General features: G+C 45.7%; 5 protein-coding genes across 7 annotated transcripts in view; 4 read left to right on the top strand and 1 right to left on the bottom strand.

The window, feature by feature from the left end:
* The first annotated feature begins 122 nt into the window (after positions 1-122).
* On the top strand, positions 123-3,795 carry psmb3 (proteasome 20S subunit beta 3). Its single transcript, XM_027004690.3, has 6 exons — positions 123-279; positions 1,871-2,055; positions 2,516-2,623; positions 2,818-2,995; positions 3,120-3,214; positions 3,626-3,795. Exons 1-6 carry the CDS (start codon positions 277-279, stop codon positions 3,672-3,674), a joined length of 618 nt encoding a protein of 205 aa, XP_026860491.1. The 5' UTR covers positions 123-276; the 3' UTR covers positions 3,675-3,795.
* Positions 3,796-4,241: 446 nt separating this feature from the next.
* Positions 4,242-8,284, top strand: slc19a2 (solute carrier family 19 member 2). Of its 2 annotated transcripts, none has more exons than XM_027004736.3 (6): positions 4,242-4,461; positions 4,853-5,395; positions 5,501-5,723; positions 5,977-6,085; positions 6,234-6,375; positions 6,461-8,284. In XM_027004736.3, exons 1-6 carry the CDS (start codon positions 4,309-4,311, stop codon positions 6,563-6,565), a joined length of 1,275 nt encoding a protein of 424 aa, XP_026860537.2. In that variant the 5' UTR covers positions 4,242-4,308; the 3' UTR covers positions 6,566-8,284. The 2 variants fall into 2 exon arrangements, with proteins under 2 accessions (XP_026860537.2, XP_026860536.2); XM_027004735.3 differs by having other exon boundaries at positions 4,244-4,461; positions 5,893-6,085.
* Positions 8,285-8,952: 668 nt separating this feature from the next.
* ccdc80l1 (coiled-coil domain containing 80 like 1) lies at positions 8,953-15,123 on the bottom strand. Its single transcript, XM_027004624.3, has 7 exons — positions 12,780-15,123; positions 12,419-12,575; positions 12,192-12,328; positions 11,722-11,873; positions 11,483-11,586; positions 10,886-10,969; positions 8,953-10,800 (listed from the first exon to the last, which is right to left on the bottom strand). The coding sequence occupies exons 1-7, from the start codon at positions 14,517-14,519 to the stop codon at positions 10,514-10,516; spliced, it is 2,661 nt and encodes an 886-aa protein (XP_026860425.3). The 5' UTR covers positions 14,520-15,123; the 3' UTR covers positions 8,953-10,513.
* A 521-nt stretch (positions 15,124-15,644) lies between these two features.
* On the top strand, positions 15,645-17,241 carry faimb (Fas apoptotic inhibitory molecule b). Its single transcript, XM_027004726.3, has 4 exons — positions 15,645-15,908; positions 16,039-16,267; positions 16,462-16,511; positions 16,732-17,241. Exons 1-4 carry the CDS (start codon positions 15,795-15,797, stop codon positions 16,879-16,881), a joined length of 543 nt encoding a protein of 180 aa, XP_026860527.2. The 5' UTR covers positions 15,645-15,794; the 3' UTR covers positions 16,882-17,241.
* Positions 17,242-17,523: 282 nt separating this feature from the next.
* agap1 (ArfGAP with GTPase domain, ankyrin repeat and PH domain 1) overlaps positions 17,524-21,028 on the top strand; it is a 100,348-nt gene continuing 96,843 nt past the window's right edge. The window contains exon 1 of one of the 2 annotated variants that reach the window (XM_035523514.2): positions 17,524-18,648. In XM_035523514.2, the coding sequence (XP_035379407.1) occupies positions 18,486-18,648 (163 nt within the window). In that variant the 5' untranslated portion in view covers positions 17,524-18,485. The remainder of the gene's footprint in view (positions 18,649-21,028) is intronic. The other variant, XM_027004626.3, reaches the window with a different exon arrangement.

The raw sequence follows: 21,028 nt of genomic DNA, 5'->3' as shown, positions 1-21,028 counted from the left end.
AAAGTGTCATAAATGCCATAAATGTAAATGTAAATGTAAAGTATCGGCTAAATGTACATTTCTTGCTAATCCTTTTTTAACCACAAGATGGCAGAGAACATCTCCCTCCGATGATGAAGAGGAAGAAGAAGAAGCAGAAGAAGGACGGATGTGACGTAACTAGCTAGGAGGAAACGCTTGCTGAAAGAAATTGTGTAGTCACTGTGTGTATCCTATCTTAAAACAAGTCCGTTTGGAATATTCTTCTAACTTGCTGTTTTCATAACCAGCGGCACCATGGTAAGATGTTGCGCTAGCTTTCTTCTTTTTGGTTTGTGTTCAGTTAGGTTGGTAACCGTTAGGTTACCAGGGCGGTTTGTACTGAGTGAAAGTGCCGCTAGCTGCTAACGCTAAGCGCTTAGCTACGCTGCTGCTACTCCTGAGGGTGTGATGGTAATGTTGGTTAGGTTATATAAATGAGTAAGTTAGGTCAGGTAAATTACAATTACGGGAACTAGTTATCAGCTTTGTTGTCAGAATAAACGGAGCTGTGAGGCGTACTGCCCTTTAACCCTGCGCGCTCACCAGAGCAATATTCCACTGCACTGTTGTCAGCTTCAAGCCCAACTCCCTATATACCACTTAGATACTACAGGTGAAATGTGCCTTCTGAACACTCCTATAACCCAACTCTCTATATACCACTTAGATACTACAGGTTAAATGTGCCTTCTGAACACTCCTATAACCCAACTCTATATACCACTTAGATACTACAGGTTAAATGTGCCTTCTGAACACTCCTGTACCCCAACTCCCTATATACCACTTAGACACTACAGGTTAAATGTACCTTCTGAACACTCCTGTACCCCAACTCTCTATATACCACTTAGACACTACAGGTTAAATGTACCTTCTGAACACTCCTATACCCCAACTCTGTATATACCACTTAGATACTACAGGTTAAATGTGCCTTCTGAACACTCCTATACCCCAACTCCATATATATCACTTAGATACTACAGGTTAAATGTGCCTTCTGAACACTCCTATAACCCAACTCTCTATATACCACTTAGATACTACAGGTTAAATGTGCCTTCTGAACACTCCTGTACCCCAACTCCCTATATACCACTTAGATACTACAGGTGAAATGTGCCTTCTGAACACTCCTATAACCCAACTCTCTATATACCACTTAGATACTACAGGTTAAATGTGCCTTCTGAACACTCCTATACCCCAACTCCATACCACTTAGATACTACAGGTTAAATGTGCCTTCTGAACACTCCTATACCCCAACTCTCTATATACTACTTGGATACTACAGGTTAAATGTGCATTCTGAACACTCCTATAACCCAACTCTCTATATACCACTTAGACACTACAGATTAAATGTGCCTTCTGAACACTCCTATACCCCAACTCTCTATATACCACTTAGATACTACAGGTTAAATGTGCCTTCTGAACACTCCTATACCCCAACTCCATATATATCACTTAGATACTACAGGTTAAATGTACCTTCTGAACACTCCTATAACCCAACTCTATATACCACTTAGATACTACAGGTTAAATGTCCCTTCTGAACAATCCTATAAATGCAGTAACGTGAATAATATAGTTTTCAGCTAATGGATTGTTATGAAGTGTATATAGAACTCAGTTAGATGAGATTCTCTGGGCATGACAGGCATCACACCACATGCACATAGTCCTCAATAAGTTGTGTTTTTTGTCATTTGTATTAATGATGGGGGGAGGGCTTTTTTTCTACATATTCTTAAATGTGAAGCAATGACCATTATAGCTGGTCAGCATCACCATTCGTCCTTTGTAACATGCAATTGATAACGTCTTCCTGTTGCAGTCTATCATGTCGTATAATGGAGGGGCTGTCATGGCCATGCGTGGGAAGGGATGTGTCGCGATAGCATCAGACAGGAGGTTTGGCATCCAGGCACAGATGGTCACCACTGACTTTCAGAAGATCTTTCCCATGGGTGAGAGGCTCTACATTGGGCTGGCAGGACTGGCCACAGATGTGCAGACCGTGTAAGTGCAACCTGACTCGTCCTTGTTCTTTACGTTACAGTAACGAAACCTTGTCTGCTCCCAGAAACTCACTGACACTTCTGAGGGAACAGAAAACCGAATTTTATTCAAAAATAAAGTATGTTTGGAGTATGTAGCTTGTATGTGAATACAGCCATTTGGACCAAAGGCATTTTAGCTTTGTCCCAGACATTTTCTGTTTATCTGCAGGGAGGCTGTTAACGTTTTGGTATTGGAATAGGAAGGTTAATTAAAACATACTAACTTGCCATATTAGCTTGTTGGTGTATATATTATGATGTAAGTCAGTTTATAACAAAATTGTCAAGGCACCTGCTAACCTACTATTCATTTTCTGATCATCTAGCCAATCTTTTGAACATTTCTCATTTTTGGAAACTATATAGACTGTGGTGCCCTGTTTATAACAGACAAATTTGAACTTTCAAAATCTTTTTAGATCTCAGCGCCTCAAATTCCGCCTTAACCTGTATGAGCTAAAGGAGGGTCGTCAGATCAAGCCGAAGACCTTCATGAGCATGGTGTCCAACCTGCTGTACGAGAGAAGGTGGGCTCGGCCTGAAGAACAAAACAGAATCTTCGCGCACCTTTACCTTTACTTCCACTACATGTCTTAAACCAAATGCGTAAAAGAGGGATTGATTTCAGACTCTGAAATAATTTCTGCTCTGTGAGGAGAAATGTCTTGTAGAATTCCATGCACTACTCTGCTAAGGGGGCTTCTGGTTTCTCATTGCTTAGGTTTGGTCCCTACTACATTGAGCCTGTGATTGCTGGTCTGGACCCCAGAACCTTTGAGCCTTTCATCTGTTCCTTGGATCTGATTGGTTGCCCTATGATAACAGAAGATTTTGTAGTCAGTGGCACTTGCTCAGAGCAGATGTACGGCATGTGTGAATCGTTATGGGAACCAGACATGGTGAGTGGAGCATATTAGCATATATATAACAGTCTCAGTCAGATGGAGATTTTGATATTTGGTCGATGGTCGATTAGATGTTTGTTGCTGTGCTGTAATGGGTATTGCTCTATGTTCTGATTAGGAGCCAGAGGACCTGTTTGAGACCATTTCACAGGCAATGCTGAATGCTGTAGACAGAGATGCGGTTTCTGGCATGGGCGTTGTAGTGCATGTCATGTGAGTACCACTACCCTCCTTTGACCTCAGTTAACCTCAGTTCATTAATCCAGCTCAAGTATTAAACTCCAGACTGGTTCCCCTGTTTTGGTAATCAGCTAATGAAGTGTATTAATACAGAGAAAATGAAACCTTGCAGTGACCGCCTATTGTAGTGACTGCCCATTTTAAATGGCTTTTGGCTGTCGTCTTAGATTTGCATGTTGTTTATATGTTTGTTTATTTGTTTGTTTATTGCTGACACCAGCTGTTTGGAACATTTAGTTTAAAAAAATTGTTTTAATAGTACAAGTCTAAATTGAAATGTACTTATAGTGGTATCCTTTAAGTCACTGAGCTTTTTGTAATTTGTTATTAATGATCTTATTTTTGTCTGATCTTAAACAGTCTTAATCTGTTTCCATCTATCAGTGAGAAAGATAAGATAACCACACGGACCCTGAAGGCCAGAATGGATTAGACAACCACCTCAGCTTTCCCCTTTCTGAATCCTGTTTTGTACTGTAACAGAACACACTTCTTTCTCCAAGTGATATTCTTTAAAATATGATTTTCAATAAAATACCAGATGTTTCATTTTGTATGTGAGTGATTTGCCTTTTCTGTAGGCTATAGCCTGTATGGGATTGAGAAGAGAGGTCGGTTTGCTTGCAAATATAAAAAGTACACATTGATTTTTGTGTTTGTGACTTTATTGGAAAAATGTCTTCCAGTAAATGTCATAGATTTAAAGATTTGACCTTCGAAGTAAGCATGACGGTACCAAACTTGCATTTTAAAACGTCTTTGTAATTGCTTAGAAATTGTAATTAGATGATTCCCAAGCCTGGACAATGTTTAAGAACATGTCAAAAACCCCACGATGTTAGACGGTGTAAAAGTTTAAAAACTGTCAGACTCGCTGATCGTTTCGACTGACGCAATAATCCTGAAGATTGAGTTTCTATGGTGATACTTATGGCGTTTGCCTCGCGATCGTACGGACGCAACGGGGGGCGTGGCCAATGCGGTACGGCGAACAGGAACGTGGGTTGAAACGTCACTTTCCCGCGACGGTCACGTTTCTCGAGAAGTAAACGTGAAGGGGAAATGCAATGCACAAGCTCCGCGGTCGTGCCATGTCTCGAGCATGGCTGCACCCCACCGTGCTGTTGTGCTTGTATGGCTTCTGTTGCAACTTCAGGCCGTCGGAACCGTTCCTCACCGCCTTCCTGATGGGGCCGGACAAAAACCTCACGGACACGGAGGTGAGCGCGCTCAGCCCAGCGGCATGTGACCATGACCTAGCTGGTGGCATACATCGTTTCAACTTGTGTATTCGTGTTTGTCGTTATATGCCACATTTTTAAGAACTAGCTGGAAATGCTGTTACTACGAACGGCCCCGAGAAAGTTTGTCTCACGTGAGAAAACCCTGGATAAATCAGACCGTATTACCTGATCTGTCCAGAACATAATAATCTCACTCTGAGATTAATACCAATAGGTTAATACCAAAATCACGAACAAAGAGACCCTCTCATAAATCATAAGTACTCCGAGAGCATGTTACCGGGACTACATTTCAAGGTTAGATTAATTTAAGATGATCTGCATGATTTCTGGGCTGCTTTAATGAGTTTTTAATTCTCGTTTATAGGTTGTGAATGAGATTTATCCAGTATGGACGTACTCCTACCTAATCTTGCTGCTTCCCGTGTTCCTGGCCACGGACTACCTCTGCTACAAGCCTGTACTCATCCTGCAGGCGGTCAGCTTTGTTGTGACCTACTCCATCCTCATGAAAGGGCAGGGCGTTCTCGTCATGCAGCTCCTGGAGGTCTGCTTCGGTGTAGCCACAGCCACTGATGTGGCGTACTACGCTTACATCTACAGCGTGGTGGAGAGGGGCTGTTACCAGCGGGTGACCGGTCTCTGCCGCAGCGCTGCGCTCTTGGGCTCGGCCATGGGCTCGCTCGTCGGCCAATTCCTCGTGTCCGTGGGTCACGTCCCTCTTCTTTACCTCGTGGTCGTGACCCTGGCCACCTCTTGCGTAGCCTTCCTGGCCCCCTGGTTCCTGCCCATGCCGAGCAGGAGTCTGTTCTTCCACGAGGGGAGTGTTCCCCAGGACCAGCCATGCCCGGATCCTGCCGTCTGCACCAGGCTTGTCGAGAAGGGGACGACGGGCCTGAACGTAGAAATGGTAGTGAGCAGAATCTTCCTAGTCCGCCGCCGCCTTTAACTGGGTTCTGTTTGTGCAAAACTGCATGTGCAGCGGGTTGGCTCACTGTTCCTTCCTTTCTGTCAGCACGAGCATAGGAATCTGAAACAGGTGCTGAAGTCTCTCTGGGCAGATTTTGTGCAGTGCTTCTCACGACGCCCTCTCCTGGCGTGGTCGGTGTGGTGGGCTCTCTCGACCTGCGGCTACTTCCAAGTTATCAATTATGCTCAAGTTCTCTGGGAGAAAATCCTTCCTTCGAAGGAATTTGAGATCTACAATGGTTATGTTGAGACCATATCTACTTTGCTTGGTAGGTAAAGGGTTTGGGATTTGCTTTGCTTATTGTGTAAACCTTTCACAGCTGCTATTGTGCTTTCAGTGAATGGATTAATCACATTTTTCTGAGATTGTTTTTGTTTTTATAGCAATACATTTTTAAAAAGTGCTTCAATGAAGCACTCTAATGCGTTTGCCACCAGGTGCTCTGGCTGCATTTGGGGTCAGTTTCGTGAGGGTGTCCTGGGCGGTGTGGGGTGAACTAGCACTCTGCATGTTCTCTGTAGTCATCGCCGTGGCTGTCTACCTCATGCACGCGGTCAGGAACATCTGGGTGTGCTATTCATCCTACGTGCTCTTCAGAGCCACCTACATGCTGCTCGTCACCATAGCGACGTAAGGAGCGCCAACACGGCAATCGCATCACTGGCTCTCTGTTCTCAGACGGCCGTTCTCTTCGTTCTTGATGTTGGTGGTCAAAAACGCCACAGTGCCTGGCACCGACCTGTAGAGTGACGCACGTGTCTCTGCGCGTTTGTTACAGGTACCAGATTGCCGCCAACCTGAGCATGAGAAGGTACGCCTTGGTGTTTGGGGTGAACACCTTCATTGCTCTACTGCTGCAGACGTTGCTTACCGTGATCGTGGTGGACTCTGCCGGCTTGGGTCTGGACATTTTCCCCCAGGTAACGTGTCCCCGTGAGCGGTACCGGCTGCGAGCTTCACTACCAACGCGCTGGCTAATCTGTCTCGCCTGTGCTCCTTCCGCAGTTTCTGATCTACAGCAGTTACTTTGCAGCGATCGCCTTCGTCTTCCTCCTCGCTGGGGTGTTTAAAGTGGCCCGATGCTGCAGGCCCGGTGGGGCGCAGAGATAGGATGTGAGCGAGGAGAGTGAAACGGACTCCACTGCAGGACTTCTATACACTACCGAGGGGGTGGCAGTAGCGGAGAGGCATGAACACGAGACCCTATCCACGACTGCGGTGTTGAGCGTGAAAGTGAAGTTGATTAGTGTGTGTGTGTGTGTGTGTGTATGTATGTGTGTGTGTGTGTGTATATATATAATATAGATATTTATTGAGGGCAGTAAGAGAAAAGATTGATGGAACAAAATGACCACATTCTAACGCACAAAGAAATTGACCAAAACGTGTTTTTGAATGAATGTCTCACACATGAAGACGAGGTTGTTAATTAATGTTTCTACGTTTTTAAGCACACACTAAGCGACTAATATGCACTGGTAAAATATAGACTGAACATGCAGACAGGTCAAGCCGTAATGAGCCTTCCAGTTTAAGATAAGTTCTAGTTTGTACAAATGCTGGTTTTTATTGTTGCACGTCAGTAGGTTCCGAACCTGTCCACTGTATGTAGACATGTTTGGTCTCCTTTTTGCTATTGTCTGGCACGCATGGTGTTGGAGAACAATTATCTCTCGTTGAGACAAGACTTCTGCTGTTGGAATTTTTCTTTTGGAATTTTTTTTCTTTGAGAATATAGGCTGTTGGGTTGTGGCAGGGATGGCGTGCATGTTCTCCTAGATGCCAATCAGCTCCTGACAATCCTGTTTGGGCACTGCGGGAGAGGAGGCTGTACTCTGATTGGGCACTGGGGGCCGTTGGCAAATGGGCAATGCCTATCATCTCATAAGGAGAACTGTTGCATTGCATCATGTTAGTGTTTAGTGAGGATTAATTGACAACAGAATAATTCAGATATTTGTGTTGAAGAAACTTTGCCTTGTATATTGGTCTTCAGTCACCGTTTAACACAAGAATTTTCAGTGTTTGTCTCTTCACCTTTTTTCTTCCACCTTCATGTAAATGTGATTTGTGCCCAAACAAAGCTTGTTTGGGTCTGTTGTCTTGTGTGGGTGGGTGTGTGAGTGTGTGGGTGTGTGTGTGAGTGGGTGGGTTGGTGGGTTGGTGTGTCAGTGGGGGCCTGTTACTATTGCTGGGTTAGAAGCACTGATGGAAATACAAGCCCCAGGCTGGAGGTCTTAGTTTGGCCTTTAGCAGTGCCACAGTAGTTGACCAGATTAGTCGGCTTTGCTAGTCTCTACATAATTAGCACTTCTGTGGGCTTTGACATGACACGCACAACGTACACAGGCTTTAGAGATGCTCAGAAACACAAGAATTGGTTTTAAATGCAACATTACAATTAGGTTCGGAAAGGACAAACTAATTTCTTGCTTAGTCCTGTAACTAGCAACTTAATTGTATGAATTAATGTTGTACATTTAGTTTACATTTTCAATTGATTTTCAGCAATGTGTATAATTCATCATTTTGTAGTGTTTTATTTTTAATATAAATAAAATTTGTGAAAATAGGGTAAATTGCAGTTGTCAACATAAATTTATTCCGCATTATCTATCATTTTGCCTGTCTACTGTACTTGAGGAATATGGAATTTTATGCCACTACAAATTACTTTTTTTTTTAACTGCTCCATGTGTTCTAATTTATCCATAAAACTGTTATCCTAAAACTGTTGGCCAGTTTAACCAATTGAGTTTGTAAAATTAGGCACATCGGAGAACGATTAGGCTTGTCTAAGTACTAATGCACTAATAAAATGCAACAGTACGTTGGTTTAAAGACTTCTTGCATAGTATACTGAAAGGAAACATTGGTACTATTCTGTGAAATGCTGAACACAGTGCACATGTAATAAACAAACCACATTACACACAACTAGTGCAGAAAGTCAACGCCCGAGGCAATGTGCATGGAAAAACTCATCTGAACCAGTATGGATTAAGTATGGGTGTGTATAATCTGCAGCCAGCGTGGAGACGTTGTGATATGACCGGTGTTAGCATGGGGATGTTGTCCACAGCGTAACCTCCCTCAGCAGAGGTACCTGGAAATAAACCTAAGGTTCCTTGTGTCTTCCAGTCTGGGCCAAGAATGTAAACGTTCACATCACACACTTGGACACATGTTCAGTAACATAACACAGCTCACAAACACACACACACACACACACACGTTTAGTACTAACTAACCTACAGTTGCTTTTTTCAGTTTCTATAATGAATGCAATAAACTGCATTAAATGCATTTAACACAGCGATGTTGGTGTCTAGCTTTATTGTCATTAAATGATTGTCTTTGTTGATAAGTAAATGAATTGCATATTATTTAGAGGTTTGACAAAATAAATAGTTGCAGTTTCAGTAATCAACCAATTAATCTGAAATTAATTCACTAATTTAATATGCAGATTTAGGAATGCTTAGAAGTATGTTGCATTTGTTGTAAAAAAGTTAGAATTATTTAATAATTCTCATTTCTTTCTGAAAATCAATATCTGAAAATCATCTTGCATGCTTTTTATATAATACACAACCTACATTACACAAACAGACATCTCAAATCACTCTAAATTATGCAACAACAAAAAAGTATTCAGTTAGTTCTCCTTACATTTTCGAGAAAAATAAATCCCTGTATCACCAAACTTCCCATTAAGAAAAAATATTAAAATGTGCTAATTGTAGTGTATCTCCACAACTGGCAAGGGCAGCAGAACCAGTGTGGAGTAAGGCAATCAAAAAAATGGTCACACCATTTTCCCTAATATATAAACACATTTACCACATGACAAAAGGCAGCATTGCTTAAAATGTAGTGTCATTCCTAAAAATAGGTCGTTTTGATAGCAATTTATTTGAATTATTGAACTGAAAAACAATAATAATAGAGAAAACATTCCACATTGTTTTTGTTTCTCACACAAAAATAACCCGTATAGAGTACATTCAAACAACACAAGATAAAAACAGTCAATGATGTGCACTTCTGAAGACACTAATGAATAAAACATGACTCACCTGAAGCAACAAGAAGGGAAAGAAGAAAGTAACAGCCTAAAGGATACTACAGGCTAAACGATACAACCTAAAAGTACTACAGGCTAAAAGCCTAAAGGATACTACAGGCTAAACGATACTACAGGCTAAAAGATACTACAGGCTAAACGATACTACAGGCTAAAAGATACTACAGGCTAAACGATACTACAGGCTAAAAGATACTACAGGCTAAAGGATACTACAGGCTAAAGGATACTACAGGCTAAACGATACTACAGGCTAAAAGCCTAAACGATACTACAGGCTAAACGATACTATAGCCTAAACGATACTACAGGCTAAACGATACTACAGGCTAAAGGATACTACAGGCTAAAGGATACTACAGGCTAAAGGATACTACAGGCTAAAGGATACTACAGGCTAAACGATACCACAGGCTAAAGGATACTACAGGCTAAAAGCCTAAAGGATACTACAGGCTAAACGATACTACAGGCTAAAAGCCTAAACGATACTACAACCTAAAAGCCTAAACAATACCACAGCCTAAACGATACTACAGCCTAAACAATACTACAGGCTAAAAGCCTAAACGATACTACAGGCTAAAAGCCTAAATGATACTACAGGCTAAAAGCCTAAACGATACTACAGGCCAAAAGATACTACAGGCTAAACGATACTACAGCCTAAAAGCCTAAACAATACTACAGTGTAAACGATACTACAGGCTAAACAACAACACAGGCTAAACAATACTACAGACTAAACAATACTGCAGGCTAAATGATAATACTGCTATCAATATTTAATGGCAAGAACTACCTTGATAATTTGGTTTAACCAGAAACCACAGCTGTTTGTTGTTGTTATTGTTATTGTTGCTTTACCAATTGTTCCAAACAAAAGTTTGTACAAGAAGACAACTCCATGGCACTCAGATCAGTAACAGGTGCTTTCTCATAACCCCACCCTTAGCAACCCTAAGTAACCCTTAGTAACCGTAGCCGTCATGGTGACCATTGTGCTGGTCGTAGTCATTCTCGGGGCAGCCCATGCCGAGAGAGAGCTGGATGGCCATCTCCTGCTTCCGGAGCTGCATGGTATCGATCAGGTCATAGATGATGGCCATAGACCACACAGGCGATGGGTACCAGGACTTCACGTTGCCGTCTTTGCCTACCAGCAGCATGGAGAAGTATTCCACGCTGACCTGGAAGTAGTTGCGGATGTCACGCACCAGAGAGGAAGTTAGGTCCTCCCGTTCCATGCCTGCACTTCCTGTAACAGCAGAAGCGTACAGGTGTACCTAAGAGACAGCACTGAGGTAGACAGAAATGAAGGCAAGAATAACTGTCTGCTTTACCGTTGATTGGGTAGAGCTCCAAGACTCCAATCATGTCCTCCTCGGTCCTCCCCACTAGCTTCACTACGGACATGTGACGGACACCTGGGGAAGGACATCATCATGGCAGTCTGCTCACAGGGCTAACCCACGCTCTAGGGCTAACCCACGTCACAGCACAGACCAGCGGTGTGAAGACCATTTACTGGCACAAAGATCGAGCCCAGCCGAGACCCGACAATGAGAACATGTGCGTGTAGATGTTTGCTGGTCCAAACGCTGCTATGTCATTGCGATCAGTAATATTGTTTTGTGTTTTCGGGGTATATTTTGGGGGGCATCTCTTAAGCTCTCATGCATTGAAGAAATGGTGTCTGTTAGATTTCAGACTCCTACATGTCCACAAAGACCATGAGGAGCACTGGGACAGATTACTAGGAATACCTCTGACCACATCCCCCCTGGAATATGACAACAGTACTCATGGAACTAAACGTCAGAGTGAAATTCCCTCAGGAAAGTGTAGCTATAGGTTTCTCACGACTTTGAGAATTCCTGTTTTTTCCCCCCCAAGAATGCACAAGAAAGTAAACTTAAAAAAAAGAACACCAAGCTGACCGAGATTGCAGGCGTGAGAACTCAGGGCATGAAGCTGTTGTTGATAGGCCCAGTCATCACGGTCAGGGGTGGAGATAACAAGGAGTCTCCGCCTCCAGCGAAACCTTCATGTAAAATAAGGAATACACACACAATAACACACACACAGTTCCTCACTGGGTCATTTATTATTCTACTACATGACTAAACGCAGCAAATAAACAATTAAAAAATGAACTATGATTCAAATTCTCTAAAACCTAGACAGGAAGTTCTCTAGCGGTCTGGATTTGTCTTCTTTCTTGCACGCGATTTCAAGCTTCCGTTGCAGCTCCATCTCTCTGAGGCGTGAGGAGAAAGTGTCGATGTAGTCGAACACTGCCTTCATCATGATAGGAACCTCATACTCTTGCTGTGACACAGAGAAAGCAAAGATGAAAAAGAATTTCTAAATTATTTTAACTTGAATGGAAAGTATGAAAATCTTAAATAAAAACTATATATATCATTGAGAATGTTGTGTTTATTGCAAAAGCAAATTTAACTACGATATAAAATGAACCCTCACAAGGGCATGACATTTTCAAGATGTTTTCATGACGTTTTCATGCTTCCACCTGATTTATGTAGCGTGCCATTGTTTTCACCTGCAGACTCTATTCTCAAACATGGTCTGTTTTCCAGGACTGCATCGTTTACCTTCTCATGCCATTAGGAAACAAAAACAAACCTTCACTTTCATGTTAAAGTCCGTCAGCACCATATAGAAGTCGTTGGAGAGCATTCCGAGTTCCTTCCGGAAGGCTGTGATGAGTTCCTGGTTGATGAGTTCGCTGGTGCTCAGAACTTGCACAGGCTGGTCTTGCTCTGTATCCCCACAAAGATAATCAGACCGATGTGGAAAGAGGAAACAAAACACACGTCAGCAAACCCTCCCACCCGTACATACGAACCCACCCATCTGGTAATGGTCTATCTTCACGGTGCTGTTGGCCAGGGGGCCGAAGATGCTAATGATGGAGATTTTGCGCAGGGCCATGTCACAGACCTGCGCCAGGCACTCGTTCCTTTGATGAGCGTACATGGCATCGTGCTCGCTGGGGCTGGTGATGACCTGTGTATTAAGAACACCTATGTAGACCAAGGAACGGAACCTGCTGTATGTGGGAATTATGCAAGATGCTGCCTTTGCTCAGAAAAATGACACAGTTCCCCTGCTCTTACTGTAAAACCACTTGCTCTCTGAACACACACACACACACACACACACACACACACACACACACACACACACACACACACACACAAAGATACTCACAAGAAGACGACGTCTTTTTTTCTCAAAATAACTCCAGAATATTTCTAGCGATTTCTTGGGGACAGTTGACTTTTCCATTGGTCTGACAGTAACTCCGTTGAAGCCAGTTCCTTTTCTCGCCATGTTTCTGTTGCGAACCCTAGGCTCCGCCTCTTTAAGGATTTTTTTTTTCTTCTCCACATTGCTCTTTTTCGCATTCTTCTCAGGCTTCTCCATCTTTTTCCTCCTCTCAGCTTTGCCAGGTGAGGCCTTCCCTGCTTTGGCAGACATAAGGTTCTCCTCCGGTTCCTTATGATCTTTGGTGGTCTTAAGATTCTTCTCTGGTTCCTTCACAGTAGGCTTTCCTCCCTCGTACTCCTCCCCATGTTCCTCAATCGGTTCTCTGCCTGTGTTTTTGCCCTTGGGTAATTTGTCCTTGACAGGCCTCCATCTGCGGGTTTGTGGTGGTGAGGATCCAGGTGATATCTTCCACTCTTTTTGTCTGACTCTGTGCTGGGTGATGAAGCTAGTGGTGACATGGGGCTGTGTTACCACGCTGACCCTCTGTCGGCTTTGCATAGTGGGCTGGTAGGTGTAGGAGATGGAGGCTTTGTGCTTGGGTGATGCTGTCTGTGAGTAGCTGTGTTCCAATGGGGTGACCGGAGCACTGTGGCTGGCTGGGGAGCGGCCAGAGGAGACAGGAGCTACAGTGAGTCGGGTTGTGACCGCAGCTGCTGTGGTTGCAGGTCTTGTAGTGGTTGTAGATGTGGTTGTCTCTCTTGTGGTCACCCTGGTGGAAGCAGTGATGGTGGACTGCATTGTAGAACCTCGGGTGGGATCCAGAACATGCCCCGCCCCCTCCTGTCCTTCACCCCCCTGTGTTGCTAAGCGCACATGGAGCGCTGGCCCGACAGGCTGTGCTACCCGGCCCTCGATTCCTGCTGCCCTACACCTCTCCACAAAGCCCTTCTGCCTGGCCTTCTCCAGCCTGCGCATGGGTGTGTGGTCCATCATCTCGTACACGGCCTCCAGCCGCACCGGGTATGGGTACCGCTCCTCCACCTGCAGGGTCTTCCGGAGCAGTACCATGCTGAACTTGCCCTCCTCCAGGTGCAGGAATCTCGTCAGCCTGGGCACCAGGGCCGGCTCCAGCAGCTCGTCCGTGGCGTTGCCGAGGGCGCCGATGCGCCGTACCGTGGCCCTGGCTCCCGGCTGCCCATGGAACATCAGGAGCAGCTGCACGTGCCTCTCGGCCAGTTCACAGTACACGCTCGGCTTCAGCAAGCTCAGCATCAGCTTGTAGTAGCCGTCCGATTCGCCCGGCGCCGAAATGACCAGCACGCGGTTCCGGCCCGTAAAGCCGGCCAGGACGCTTATGGAGTTGGTGCTGTTGGACACGCGGGTGGAAGAGATCGGAGCGCGCGGCCGCAGCGGACTCGCGTCTGGAGCGGGGACGTTACTGGGCTTCCGAGCCGCGACCGGTCTGCGCCCCGTCAGAACTCTCCTCGCAGGGGACACTGCGGAATCCATGGCTTGGTCTACCTGAAGCGTTCCCTGAGATGAAGAACTCCCTGAGATGACGGCAGCCTTGTCTTTGGATTGCGCAATATTGGGCGCGTAACCGCCAGCTAAAGTCTTTGACTGCGACTCCGCATGGCTGCGTGTGTTTCTGAGACGCGCGCCGACCGACGACTTGAAATCTGATGCGTGCGATGCCCATACCAGAACCCAAAAAACCACATGTGACTGAAAGAGCTTCATTTCAGTAAAAGTCCTGGGAAGAAAATCCAGTGTCAGAAATCCAGTATTAAAGCATCGGATGTAGTGAAATTATTTGCCTATTTTAAGGTAAAATCCAATTACGCAGCTTCAACAGAGAATAATGATCCAAACTAATTTTCTAAATTTTTGGCCTAGAAGGAAAAAGTTCGTAAACGTCAATCGTTAAAAGGTTAATTGGTTGGTAACAAACACAAAACTATTAAGGTCCTAATTTGTAAAAGTTCACTTGGCGAAGATACTTAACGTTTATGCCAACTCGGCCAAAAAAAGTGAACAGTCTTTCGCGTGTTTCGTTGCTTTCCGATGTAGCGAAATCTTGGACTGCCAAAGGAAAATTTCGGACTTTCTTCGCGGTGAGAACTCAACCTGAGTAATGAACTCGCCCCGATGGCCGAGCAGGGACGCGACCTCCTCCCCACGCTGCATAGCGCCGTGTCTGCTCCTGTCTGAGCGCGACAAGCGAGACCGTCGCCCCGTAAGGTCCACGCGTCAGGAACGAGGCGTGACACCGCCCACCGCTGGCGCGTGCGCTTTGCTGAACGCTGCTGGGATGTCACGCAAACGTGGGAACGTGCGGGTGCCTCCGCGTTCTTCATATCAGCCTCAGCACACTACTGCTGAGGACATATACGCCTTTATGGGGACTACTTTAGTTGTGTCCAGTGGTTATGAATGGCTGACGAATGGTAAAATTTGTGTGTGTGTGTGTGAGAGAGAGAGAGAGATGCTACCATATGCTGGTAATGCATCTGTTAAAGGAGAACTCGATGTGCAACATAACCACACACACAAAGACACATGTCCCTTTCAGGGGCTGCGTTGGTCTGATCAATGCAATTACCAGATCAATTGATGAAAGATTAATTCACCCAGAAAGATCACATGATCATAGGAAAATACTTTTTTCTGTATTCCTTCGTGACAAGGACTTGAAACCAAACCAGATTACTTTCATATATATGTGTGTATGTGTGTGTAAAACTCAAATGATTCTGCAGTGACAGTGTCACTATTAGACACTCAGTCCCAGACTGGTCATTTAAGCTTCTTAACACTTGCTAATGCATTTGGTGCTGAGTGAGCACAGGACAGGATGTACAGCCACACACCACCCTCAGGTCTCTCATTTTAATCATCAGCTCTGAACTGTGAAAATCATAATTATGGTCTTGTTTTGGTCAGGATGGTGTGTGGAGATTAAGGCATCATAATCACAGACAAGCCACACACACGTGGCCAGCCCGAAGCGCTGGGATGTCAGCAGATGTGGTGGCTATGTGGGACGTGTCTTTGAGTGACGGGATATTCCGGATTGAATTTGAGCATGGAACCGCAACTGGGAGACGTGTGATTTACATCAATGGAAAGGTGATCTGAAATGTTGGCATACAATTTTGGATTTTTCAAATTAGATATTTAAATGTAATTATTTATACAGTTCCTTTCCTGTTCAACACATAGTCAATGACTAAAAAAAAGTGCTGGTTGTTTTTTAAAGGAGGTTTTCAGGAGGGACTGGATGTTCAGACTTGTGGGCAAAGAGACTTTCCCTGTTGGAAGTGCAGGCACTAAAGCCACCATAAACATAGAAGCAATCACCGGCTTTGCTTACGAATATACTCTTAAAATTGATGGGAAAAGCTTCCAGACCTTCATGGCCAACCGATCCAAAACCTCCAAAACATGGCTGCTGAAACTCGACGGCGCTGACTGCAGGATCGTGCTGGGTGAGAACAACAGCTGTCTGAACTGAGCTTGAGCTGTTTAGGGAATATCTGATTGAAATAGTGTTAACCACAAGCTTATCTCACTGGCTCTCCAAGAGTTGAAGCAGGTCCTGGCGTGCATTCTGTTTGTTCACATGCCACCATAAACCAAAGGCAAAGCGATTGAAAGAAATATCGCTTCTGTTCCTCACCAGAGAAAGATACCATGAATGTATGGTGTAATGGGCAACAGATGGAAACCACGGTAAGGATATCAGGACAAAGTTTTTCAGTTACTGTTCAACCCATGGTATGTGTATCTTGCAATATTAAAAAGAACATGTGTAATAGTTTATTGCTTTTCATATATAAGAATAAGATGCAGGAAAGAGCTACAGTGATGAAGGTAAGTCTGTCATGCCTTATCTGCTGTGGCCTGTGCAGCCTCTACGGTGATTTGTGTGTGCGCGTGTGTGTGTGTACAGGGGGACTTCGGCGATGACAGCACTGAGACACACTTTGCAGTGGGAGACCATGAGTGTTTCATAACAGCCTCGAGCAGCAACAAGAAGAGAAGTGGAATAATCCACTCTCTGCTCATCGATGGGACAAGGGTTCCGGAAGTCATGGAATGAAGACTGTGTTACGTGTATTATGTGTATTAAGCACCTGTTCTGTCTTTGGTACGTGAAGCTGAGGTGTTGAAGTGGAGACTTCCCTGCTAAAATAGACCAATAAAACTGAAAAGAACCAAAGAAAAGCTAAAATAAACAGAGGAGTGTCTGTGGTCTGTTGGGAAAACACCATAGTAGTCTGGTAGCTCAGTGGTTAAGGTACTGTGCTTGTAATCAGAACGTTTCTGCTTCAAGTCCCACCACTGCCAAGTTGCCACTGCTAGGCCCTTGAGCAAGACCCTTAACCCTCAAGTTGTACTCAGTCATAATTTTAAGTCGCTTTGGATAAAAGCGTCAGATAAATGCCAAACATGTAACAAATTTCAATGACTTCGCATCTTATTTTTCAGACCGCTTAAGTCTTACCTGTATGTACGCATGTGCACTGAACTCGTGTTAACTCGTGTTAGGTTAAACATCCGCGAGGTACGTGCGCCCCCCTTTGTTGCTATGCGAGCTCGAGTGTGCTCACAAAGGGCCGTGCACGCCTCGCGCAGCCAGGGGCAGTGACGAGCGCGCGGCGTTTTCCAGTAGGAAACGTCCCGAGGAATGAGCACGCGCAATGCGCACCGACATTCGCGAGGACCCAGACGGGACGGACTGCGCGCTGCAGGAGGAAGGGGAACGCTCCCGTCTTCGCGCATGAAACTGCGGGGGGGATCCGAGGAAGGCGGCGTCACCGACAGGACGCCTCTCGCACCCGCGCCGGCTCGCTCGTGCTGTTTTGCGGCTCGCGTTGGACCAGTTTGGAGATTTGTTGTTGCCTTGCACGAGCTGGCGAGGCTCGTGGGGCTGAGCGACGCGCGAGCGCACAGTCTCGCGGAGCTGAGGTTAACAGGCTAGCCCGCTAACCTAGCTGGTTAGCTCGCCGGTGGCGGTCCGCGGGACTTTGATTCCTTCACACTTTTACTTCTTCAACATTTTTTGCTCTTTGAACAAAGCGGCGAGCTGAGAAGAATGACGAGGGTCGGACGTTTCTACTTTTCTCTCTCAGAAGACTTAAAGGTTGCCAAGGCCTGCGCTTGCCTTTCTCCTCAGCTTGGCTAGCCTGTTAGCCTGATATGACCAGTAGTTGTTGATTCGCCGGTGTCGTTTTTGTACTTTGTGTGTGTGTGTGTTTTCCCACTCTGAGGCGGACGGAGGGTATGGGGACACTGGGCCCAGCTGACCGGCCAACGCTGTCGCTCCAGCGCGGATCTCAGATCTCCGTCCGGCGTTCAGACTTTTTTGGTGGTTTGGATGTCGGCGAGATTCAAAAGCAGCGATCGCTAGTTTATTCGCTTCAAAAACCTGTGCGCGCTGGTCTCAAACTTGCCCTTTGGACATTGGGTTAACGTTAATTCGCATTTTATAGCTAATTGGCCGCTGCCATATCCGGAATCTGTTGTGACTGAGAATTATTACAACGGCAGTCCGCACCAGAACACGCATAATAATAAGCTTTGGATCGCTCAGCATGGCTTAGTGTTTAGCGTCTGTTACACAACTCGTAAGTAAACAGTCTGTTGCCCATTTCAGCGTGTCGTGTTTGCTTTTGTCGGTCGACCAAATATCCGATCTGCGCGATGAATTATCAGCAACACCTCGCGAACTCGGCCGCGATCAGAGCCGAGATCCAGAGGTTCGAATCCGTCCACCCCAACATCTACTCCATCTATGAGCTCCTGGAGCGGGTCGACGAACCACTGCTGCAGAACCAGATCCGGGAGCACGTCATTGCCATCGAAGGTAAGGCTGCAAGTTCACACACTCCCTGCGTATGGCTGGTTAAATTATATTCGCGCAACGCATGCGATGGTGCACTCCCAGTTTGTTGAGAGAGCACGCTAGGCCTCGGTGTGGCGTGTGCACGTTTGCTCCTCGTGAACCAGTGTGTAAATAATAATCTGATCCTCGTTGCAGGACACGTGCTTATTAGATGAACGTGCACGTCCTTGCAGGGATACTTGTTTTGTAGTATGTGTGAGTTAGACGTTACGCCTCTACTGATCCGAGATGGTGTTGTCACCGTAACTGGTGGTCAGCTATTTGGCACAAACACAGAGGTACCGTGTGCGTGGCCGTGAGGTGTTTCCATCGCCTGATTTGTTGATGTTCTCTGCCGTGACTGAGTTTGACATTTCCATACAGGTGTCATACGCTGTTTCAGAGGCGATGTGTATGTGCATCTGACACAACACTTACAGTCCTTCAGTGAGAATTTGGAATGGTACATTTTGTTCATATCTGCAGAAATCTGTGCTTGCAAGGTTGATGTGTGTGGTGTTATTCAAGCTTTCATTTGACTACGTCTATAAAAGGACTGAAAGACCTGAAATTCAGACGCATTGTGTGCTTTGAACATTATTTTATTTTTTTTATGAACCATGCTGGGTGTTTGAAATGAGTTTGCATTGGCCAAGATGAAACGCGTCAGGTCTGCTGTGTGTTGACTTTAACCCAGATTTGTCCACTTCCTTCACGCACTGGTTGGGTGTCCTTGTGCCGGAGCGTCTGACCCCGGTGAAGGACCAGGTCTAGCCTGGCAGGCTGTTAGAAATTAGCCTGCTCAGGCATGTAGTGGGTGTCAGGCCTGACGGAGGCAACCTGTTAGCACCATCACACGCCCGTACACAAACACACTCGCTCCCAATGCTGCAGGCCTGAGTCTCTTTTTGAAGGCTTTAGAATGTGTGTTTGAAACATTGTCTTGAAATAGTGAAAACCAACAAATCAGTATGTTCAGTCACTGTGTAAATGAACATTGTGTGTATGTGATTGTTTGAGTGGCTATGATACTGAGGTGGCAGATGTGAAGTGTATAAACTGAGATTACAGTGCAGATGAGTGAGAGTGCAGGATTAGGCTGTGTTACAGTTTTATGGCACCTCGAGTGACTCCTTGTTGCCCCCTGGGTTTGACAGATGGCAGGTCTCTGCTGAAAACTGATACAGGACCCGCCCTCTGCTCTCTGACCTCTGAGGATTGTGGGACTTGTAATAGAAAGACTTGGAATGGGTGATATTCTCAGTCACACATGTACACGGAGATGTGAAAGAAGGTGTGAGTGGAGAATGGAAAAAAAAAGGGATTTGCTTTTTGGATGGAGGGATGAGGGGAAACTGAGTGACAAGACAGTGTAGCAGGGTGAACAGGGAGCGCGTTCGAACAGAGTCTCACTCAAGGCACCAGAGGACACCCGCTATGCCACTGCGTGACTGATGTGCTCCAAAGCAGCGATTCTGGATGTTGCATAACCTCGCCAGGCTCTGTGCAGGCCCTGGATGCTGATGTCGGATGCGCGTCTGATCAGACGTCTCCTGCTGATTCACTCCCTCCCCGCACTCCCGCTCTGCTCGGCCGCGGTGATCGTCGGTTTTGCAAACCCACGCACGGCGGGTGGGTTGGTCCTCTGCATGCAAAGCACGTCCTTGAACTGGGGCGCGTGTCCGCCTGTGCCGAGGCCGCTCTCGTCTCGCGTGTAAAGGCCGTTTATTAGCGTAGAAACGGAAGCCAGACACAGCCAAATGAGCTCTGTGCAAGTTTTTACCGCATCTGGAGGATGTCAGCGTTATGAAAAACGCTCGTGTGTTAACAGATTTTGTTCGCCCCCGTCAGAGCGAGGAGTGACAACCATGGTATTAAAAACCTGGTCCAGCAGGTGATGGTGGCATGCCATTAGTGCTCTTGTGCCCTCTGTCCCTCTGGAGCTCAGCGAGCATACAGAAAGGGGTGGGTCTGCATTTACACAGCCTGCTTCACCACTGTTCCTGTCTATCACAAGTACGCTGCGTCCAAGTTTCCTTCACAGACCCACTAGCTAGATTTTTCCCCAACACCTGGCCAATAGGTTTAAATCGGCCCTTTTAGAAAAATGGGGAAAATGGAATAGAATCCCCCTCTCAGCCTGCGCTGTCTGCCTTCTGCTTAAACCGATCAGATGACGAAAATGAAGAGAAAGACAGTACATGTGCATCAAATTCAGATTTGAAGCTTGCTGCTAAGGCCATGCCCCTCTGGTCTGCTTTAGAGACTGTCATAACGCACCAGTCATCCAGCTCGTCCAAGGGGAGGGGCGCCGTCGCTTTGGCAAAGGTGCAGGCCGTCCTCCAATCAGCTGATGCGTCAT

The sequence above is a fragment of the Electrophorus electricus genome, chromosome 3, assembly GCF_041902795.1.
Source record: "Electrophorus electricus isolate QZ-2024a chromosome 3, ASM4190279v1, whole genome shotgun sequence".
Taxonomy (NCBI): Eukaryota; Metazoa; Chordata; class Actinopteri; order Gymnotiformes; family Gymnotidae; genus Electrophorus; species Electrophorus electricus.
This window is presented reverse-complemented; position numbering and strand designations above follow the sequence as displayed.

What these genes read in the sequence shown, in the direction of transcription:
- psmb3 (XM_027004690.3), top strand. An exon ending in AACCTGCTGTACGAGAGAAG is followed by an intron (nt 2,624 to 2,817) that starts GTGGGCTCGGCC and finishes CTCATTGCTTAG; the next exon opens with GTTTGGTCCCTACTACATTG. An exon ending in CGTTATGGGAACCAGACATG is followed by an intron (nt 2,996 to 3,119) that starts GTGAGTGGAGCA and finishes TGTTCTGATTAG; the next exon opens with GAGCCAGAGGACCTGTTTGA.
- slc19a2 (XM_027004735.3), top strand. Translation starts at nt 4,309, where the DNA reads ATGCACAAGCTCCGCGGTCGTGCCATGTCTCGAGCATGGCTGCACCCC. An exon ending in AAAACCTCACGGACACGGAG is followed by an intron (nt 4,462 to 4,852) that starts GTGAGCGCGCTC and finishes TCTCGTTTATAG; the next exon opens with GTTGTGAATGAGATTTATCC. An exon ending in GTCTGGACATTTTCCCCCAG is followed by an intron (nt 6,376 to 6,460) that starts GTAACGTGTCCC and finishes CTCCTTCCGCAG; the next exon opens with TTTCTGATCTACAGCAGTTA.
- ccdc80l1 (XM_027004624.3), bottom strand. Translation starts at nt 14,519, where the DNA reads ATGAAGCTCTTTCAGTCACATGTGGTTTTTTGGGTTCTGGTATGGGCA. An exon ending in ACTTTAACATGAAAGTGAAG is followed by an intron (nt 11,874 to 12,191) that starts GTTTGTTTTTGT and finishes TCTGTGTCACAG; the next exon opens with CAAGAGTATGAGGTTCCTAT. An exon ending in TTCTCACGCCTGCAATCTCG is followed by an intron (nt 10,970 to 11,482) that starts GTCAGCTTGGTG and finishes GTCCTTCCCCAG; the next exon opens with GTGTCCGTCACATGTCCGTA.
- faimb (XM_027004726.3), top strand. Translation starts at nt 15,795, where the DNA reads ATGTCAGCAGATGTGGTGGCTATGTGGGACGTGTCTTTGAGTGACGGG. An exon ending in TGATTTACATCAATGGAAAG is followed by an intron (nt 15,909 to 16,038) that starts GTGATCTGAAAT and finishes TGTTTTTTAAAG; the next exon opens with GAGGTTTTCAGGAGGGACTG. An exon ending in GGCAACAGATGGAAACCACG is followed by an intron (nt 16,512 to 16,731) that starts GTAAGGATATCA and finishes GTGTGTGTACAG; the next exon opens with GGGGACTTCGGCGATGACAG.